Raw genomic sequence first — 7,173 nt, forward strand, 5'->3', positions numbered from 1 at the left:
AGAAATGTTACGATTGCTTGAACATCTGAAAGTGTTGTGTTGATGGGCAGCTGTGGTCGCTCTGTGTCCTTGTAGCTTGTGCTATGATTCTCCTTTGCTGTTCATGGACTTACTAGTCTTCAACATGGCAGAGAAGACAGAAGCTGTTGCTGCTTTTCCCTCGTCTACTTCCTAATTATCCCTTTCAGTATATTTTTCGACTATTTCCACAATCCTCACCTGTTCCCTTTTCTGTGACATTTGGTTACTTCAGTTGCCCCAGTTCTTCATCTCTTAAACTCCTCCTTTTCCCAGCAAGGATTTGTACCTGTAATGTTTTCTATAAACACCACCTTACAGATTTGCTATGTGCACACCAAATGTTGTGCTGTTTACAGGTGGAAATTGCAGATTTTTATGTCCCTTGAGAGCCATTTGAATGGAGGTGTAGAGCCTTCTGTTGAGATTAGCCAGAACTTAGACTTTGTCTTCAGGTCTGAACAAAAAGACTGGAAAAAATCAAGACAACTGAAGCCATTAGAATGATTGTGGTGTTTGTTATTTTGTGTAATATTTTTCAGGGAGGCTTTTGCTGGGACACCTTTTGTTCGAATTTGGATTGCTGGTTGCACTCCATAGAAGCTGATGGATTTTATAGGTCATAGAGAAATTGGTGACTAGACTTAAACAGTTTGAACTGTTGCAGGGTTGGTAATTACTTTGGCTTTCCTCAGGAAATCCTCTTTACATTAAAACTACTGGTGGTCTTCCAAAAGCTGTACACCACTCCAAGCTATTGGGTCAGAGTGTAATTGTACAGACAGCATTGCACAAAAAATTATGCTGATAGCCAGAAAACATGTGGGCAGCAGCTGTGTTTCTCATGTGGCTAAAAGAGTATTGCTCCTCTAACTTGAAACCAGTCTTTAGTGCAAAGTTACGGGTGTTTGGCAGTATTTCTTTCCATCAACTCTATTGTGTTATAAAATGTAGTTTCGAAATAAACAATTGGAAAAAACCCTAACTGTGTTGTTTTCCTCAATAGGACTGTAAACCAGTTTTCTATGGTTAAGACCAGTAATTAGTTTTACTGTCTTACCCAGAAAAAGCATCGGCCCAACTCAGAACCACCCCCTCAAGAATAATATATTCATATAGAGTTGCTGTTATTATAAAGTGAAGGTGTAAAGAAACTTTACTCGGCACTTTGGAATAAGTTATTTGGGCCCTTAATAAAGGAGGTTATGTGATAAATATTTTGAACTAATTTAAATGTTCTGCAACTAGTGACCTTCGCAGATTTTCTTCATAACTGTTGATGAACTTCAACAAAGATAATTTCTTTTAATATTTCAGTGCGAAGAAAACTGGGTAGTGTCAATTTTTCAGAAAAACGAATTCTTAGAGCTAAGTGTTTATAAATACCATGCATGCAGATCTGAGGCACCAGAGTGCAGTGTTTAGGGTAGACAGTAATGCTTGACATTTGGAAAGTAAGCTGGAGTGTTTTACACGGGAAATTATGTACATCGTGGGTGCTGTGAACTGACTAATAGAGCTGTTAGGCCAGACTTTTAACTGACAGGATGACAAGAAAAGGAAAAAAGCACATTATGTATGTTGAATAGATGTCTGATCCTAATTAAGTACTGCCTTTGTCCTGGTTGACAGTTTTCACGTCTTTATGCTGCAGTTTAGTTTTCTGTTGCAGAGCAACTCAAGGTATAAAAACTCTTTTTTCCTGGAGAGCTTTGTAATTGTTCCCCCCACTCACCCCTTGATGTGTCACTCTTGCTATAGAAAATTTATTCTTGTTTTGATTGTTATTTCAGTGCTTCCATTTGTTTGAGGTGAGATTGGGTGATGATTGCTCAATGGAGAAAAAACTTATAGCATTAAATAGATAGCTGTATATGATGGGTCTCATTGTCAACTTAAATCATTGTGTGTGTTGTCTGGAGTAGATTCAGTGTCAGAGTCAGGTTTTTTTTATTACAGATAATAAGGTTCAGACTTTTGAAACATCACTCAAAACATAAAATGCCCGAAACCCTAGTTAGAAAACAGTATTTTCAGTGTTGCAGTTGTTATGAAAATACATAAATATGTAGATGCACATGTAAATGTCTCCCTCGTGTGTTTATTGTTTTGGCAGGCACTATCCTGGTTGACAATATGCTGATCAAAGGGACAGCAGGAGGGCCAGACCCCACCATTGAACTCTCCTTAAAGGACAACGTAGATTACTGGGTGATCCTTGATCCTATCAGACAGATGTTGTACCTAAATAGCACCGGCCGAGTACTGGACAGAGATGTAAGTTTGGGGCTTGCTCTTTGTTTCATTTTCTCCCCATAGACATTAATTTCTAAATGTGTGTGCTCACAGAAAGACTGTAAGCACAAGGCCTGCTAGAATATAATAGTTGCAACTGTCTTTTGTCCCCAGATGGACGTGAACAGAGTTAATTTGATTCTTTATTAGGACTCTTTGGGAGCACGCAGAAACTTGACTCTGTGCACAATTATTATGTGTGGATGAACACAACAATAAAGACTGAACAAATAGATGTGTGGGTTGACAGAAATAGATATTGAACCAAACTTGATTTGTTTACTGAATTAAAAATGTTTTTATTCTGGTTTGCTTCTTTTGTCTGGAAAAAGTGCTGCCCACTTTGTGTCCTGTGACACTTGCTAAAAGCCTGCTTTAGTTGTGTACATTGACTTAGGAGACGTGAGAGAGCAAAGGAATTGCGCGTATTACAAGTCACTTAGAAAGCTTGATGTATTCAGTTGAGAATGTGCTACTTTAGATTCTTCTTTTTAAGGCAGCATAGAATTTGTGTGGTATGCTTGTTCCTAATAGCGTTAAAGAAATACTGTCAGGCTAAGTTTGATTTTTATAAAAAGAAAAATTAGAAGCACAAAAGAATTAGGAGTGTTCTCATCTATGCTAATTTCATTGAAGAGAAACACTTTATTAAAAACGGAGACATTTTCACACATTGTTATGGTATTGCTGCAGTTCAGCAGAATCTGAAAAGGAAAATTGACTCAAAAGTGACTGTAATCAACATGGAAGGAGTGCTTTAAAGATCAGGAGTACATCAATGTTAGTTTTGTATTAATTTGATTAATTTATCTCCTTCATGTGTGTTGAGATATATTCATTAATACCAGAAACAACATGCAAATTTTTCATTTCCATTTTTAGTTTAAAAGAGATAATTGAATTCAGCTGTTCTTAGTTTAGTTTTAATTCACAAACTGTTTTCATATTGAAATGAAAGTGTATGCAGCGCAAAACACAGCAGAAGCAACATGGGGCAAGAGACTTCTCCATGCATTGGCAAAGAGTCAGCATTTCCTCAAGTGCCAAACAGGAGGCGCTTTGAGGAGACAGGCAGGTGCTGGAACACGTTTGGCTTTTCAGTTTTATTTTAAGCTGGAGCAAAAAGCAAGACTCCCTAACAGGAGGTGAGGCTTAAGAACCACTCTAGGAAATGCAGGGTCAATACTTCAGCCCGTGCAAATCTGCATATCCATTTGGCATTAGGAAACAAATTATTTCCTGTTAGACCAGTGATAGTTCTTTTTTCAGTGCCCCTTTCAGTGACACTTTTCTCTCTACACAATTGTTCAGCTGAGCTGCTTCACTTGCATCCAACTAGATGCTTTAGCAAATCAACCTTGTTAAATTCTCTGATTGCCAGTGTTAGTAATGATCTAACTAAACTCACAAATACTTTACATTATTATGAATGCATACGGGCACTTCACAGTGATCTTCTTTCCAAGTGGTAGACTCAAGTTGCTAGTGAAAACGTGGAGGGTGCACATTTTCTTAGTTATATATGTAGGTAGTTTTGGTGGGTTTGCACTATATTTAAGGGGTTTTTTCCTTATTTTTTACTATGAACTGTAGCCCTTCTTATCCCTAGAACTGTAGTGCTGGGTAAAATTACTCATTTGTGGTTTAAGTTTACTGGGATATGAAAAGAAAATCTGAGATCCAAGGTAATTGAGATTTTGGATATGAGCCCCACTGTAGCTGTCTTCTGTGGTCTGAATGAATTTGCTGTTAAGTCATAAGCCAAAGAAAATGCAAGCAACTCACAAAAACTCCACTGATTGAGTAAAAATTGGAAATGTATATCATGGGCTTGATTAATATGGCTCTTACCTAAAGGCTGTTTCCAGCCTTCATGAACTAGAACTATGCTAACCCCTAAAATGAAAATACATTCAAGAATGTATGCGGTTCCTTTTTTTTTAAAAAAAAAAAAAAAAAGTAAACTATTTTTCTCATCTTTCAAGCTAAAACCATGTGAAATTTAGTAGTACCAATATCATTTGGGGTTTTATTAAGTTGAACCTTAAAATTCAATTTTTTTATTACAGAGCAGAAATTGTACTCCCTGATTCGCAAATGGTGCATATATAATTGCATTCAATGTATTTGGATACTCTTCCCATTTTTCTCTCTGATGTGTCCACTTGTCAACTCCCTGCTGATTCAGTTAGCCTGGTCCTGTTCTTTTTTCTTACTTTTCTTGAAAGAAAATCTTATTGGATTCCATTGATTGATTTTAGTAAGAATGATGGTACGTTTTCCAAGCAAAATTGGGTAAAAAGAAAGTTCCAGACTTTTCTTCCAAAATTTTAAGTACTTAGGAAGCATGAATAGCAATCAGAACTGAACACGAATGGAATTGATAAGAGGGCTTGGGATAATTTGTCCCCAGTATCATAAACAGTTTGTTACATTGTGCCATTATGTATTTACATTTATTGTCTAGAAATGCCTAAATTGATAAATGTCTAAAGACCTGATTTTAAATCTAAGCAGTGACCCAGCAGAAATTGTACACATGTGACAGTAATATTGGTCCTGTACTCTGTCATATTTTACCAAAGGTAACAAACTACTTTTTTTCCATGTTCTTGTGAAAAAGGCCAAATCCAGAATATGAGGTATTTACCTATCTATTGTTACAACTAATTATGTTTTTCTTGGACATTGCTAATAGATCCAGATAAATTCAGTAGCCTCTGAAGTTTGTTAAAGGTGGCCTAGAAATTCTGGAATCTTTTGCAAAGAATACCACCTTGAAAAATAAATGAAGAATATAATGTTAGAGGCTTAATTTAAGTTACAGATTATATTTGGTATGTTCCTACCTATGTTAGAAGTTCCACTGATAAAAGTAGAATCACATCATAACTGGCTGCAAATTTTTACAGCAAAGAGAATGGACTTTTAGTTAAAAGCTTCATTGCAGAGAAAGCTCAAGGTAGATGTGTAGGGAAAAATATAGATATTTCATGTAAGATCTCACCACCTCCATAAAGCCCCCTTCTTTGCCCGTGTCATCTGACTCTTTAAAAACAGATTAGTGCCAAGGTCTAAAGGGTAAAGAAAACCATATGGTTCTAAAATCTGTTGTAGCAAAACTGGATAAAATCAATCCATCAAAGAAATTGTATCATTTAGAATGAGTGAAAGCATAATTACGTAGATATATAATCATGGTATAATTGTAAGTCTCAGAATCTCAGTACATAAACCTGTTGGCACTCACTGTACAGAATAGCATAGACATCTTTAAATTACATTTTTGAGTTAGTTATTTTTTTGAAGAATTTGAAGTTGTTAAATCCAGGATTTTTTCATTTTGTCCCTTCCCATGCTTGCTTGCTCTCTGCTGAGTGTTAGATACAAAAAATGGACTTGCTGTCAATATTTTACATGCCAGACTGTTGCTTCAACTATGTAAATTGGCAATTGCTGTGGTGGAAACATTGTGAATGGAAGTCATGCTGGAATGCTGTATTTCCATAGCAGACTCTCTGGATTTCCATTTTCAACCAAAGGTGCCTTTTCCCTTATTCTTCTTAGAATTGTTTTATGAACTTAAGTAAGTGGTAGTACCCTTTTCAGCTTAAATTTCTTTACCCATTCATCAAGTTTGGGAGTTATTTTTATTTGAATATTACGATGTTCATTGGAGTATAAACTACAGGACTCTCGATTGTCTGTGCTTAGAGGTGACCAAGTTGTTTTGAAATTACTTGGTAAATGTAAGTGGTAGCATATTGAATGACTTGACCTTTCAATTCCAATATTAATAAACCAAAGGTTAAAATGTGTGGCATTTTCTAGGTATCTTTCAATAATTAGAAGATGTTCAAAAAATAGGCTTTTTGTTGTTGTTGTTCTCAAGGGAAAGGTGAAGGGCTATTCGTGCTGAAGATTTTTATTTCTGTGTTAGCACATACATCTGGCAAAGCGTGGTCTGCAAAATACAGCTTTGAGACATGTAGGTCTACTTAGAAATATTGGCAGCACGAGCTGTAGTCAGGACATTGTCAGAGAAGCTTTTTAATCTGGACATAGAGCATTAGATGTAACATAGGCAGGCTGATGGGCTGCAAGTGAACCTGAGCAATATAAACATCAGTGGAAAATTCAACTGTTAGTTCAGATTTTGGCTAGGTGTTATAAACATGTATTTTCATTTACAGCCGCCAATGTCCATTCAATCCATTGTGGTACAAGTCCAGTGTGTTAACAAAAAGGTTGGCACCATTATCAACCATGAAGTACGGATTGTGGTGAGAGACCGGAATGATAACTCGCCTCAGTTCCAGCAGCAGCGGTACTATGTGGCAGTCAATGAGGTCAGAACTGGTAACCTTTTTTATCTTTCTCTTTTGTGTGGTGTCTGCTAAATGCCAGCTTCTGCTTCTTTCGCTTCTGCGTTGGGTTTGTGTTCGGGGCGGGGGGGGGGCTGTTTTTTTGGTGGGGGGGGAAGGGCCACCTTGGGAGAAAAAAAAGTTCTCCCGGCTCCAAGGGGGGACAAAAAACTGGGCGAGTGAGCACTAGAGAAATGCCTCTGCCAATCCATATTGGTGAGGGGAAGGGCTGTCCTGAAAAGAAGTAGGTGTGGTACCTGGAGGAGAGACCATAGACCGAAAAAAAGATGATCATCGGCCTAAACAAAGAAGAGACAGAGAGAGCGCTTCGTTGCTGGAGGAAAAAGGAGGAGGGGGACAGAGAACCTCGAGACACCCAGTTCACCTGATGGAGTAGAAGAAGGCAAAGGAGGTTCTGCAGCCCATGGAAGTTAAGTTCAATGGTGAAGCAGAGACCCACGTGTAGGCCATGGAGGACTCCAAGTTGGAGCAGAAA

At 37.5% G+C, this 7,173-nt stretch overlaps 1 protein-coding gene across 1 annotated transcript in view; it reads left to right on the plus strand.

The window, feature by feature from the left end:
* Positions 1–2,134: 2,134 nt before the first annotated feature.
* Positions 2,135–7,173, plus strand: part of LOC104524655 (protocadherin-15-like) — a gene marked incomplete at both ends in the record, with an annotated part of 16,620 nt that continues 11,581 nt past the window's right edge. The window contains 2 exons of the mRNA XM_010167602.1: positions 2,135–2,295; positions 6,507–6,662. Coding sequence (XP_010165904.1) covers positions 2,135–2,295; positions 6,507–6,662 — 317 coding nt within the window. The remainder of the gene's footprint in view (positions 2,296–6,506; positions 6,663–7,173) is intronic.

The sequence above is a fragment of the Antrostomus carolinensis genome, unplaced genomic scaffold (genome assembly GCF_000700745.2).
Source record: "Antrostomus carolinensis isolate BGI_N321 unplaced genomic scaffold, ASM70074v2 scaffold12085, whole genome shotgun sequence".
Taxonomy (NCBI): Eukaryota; Metazoa; Chordata; class Aves; order Caprimulgiformes; family Caprimulgidae; genus Antrostomus; species Antrostomus carolinensis.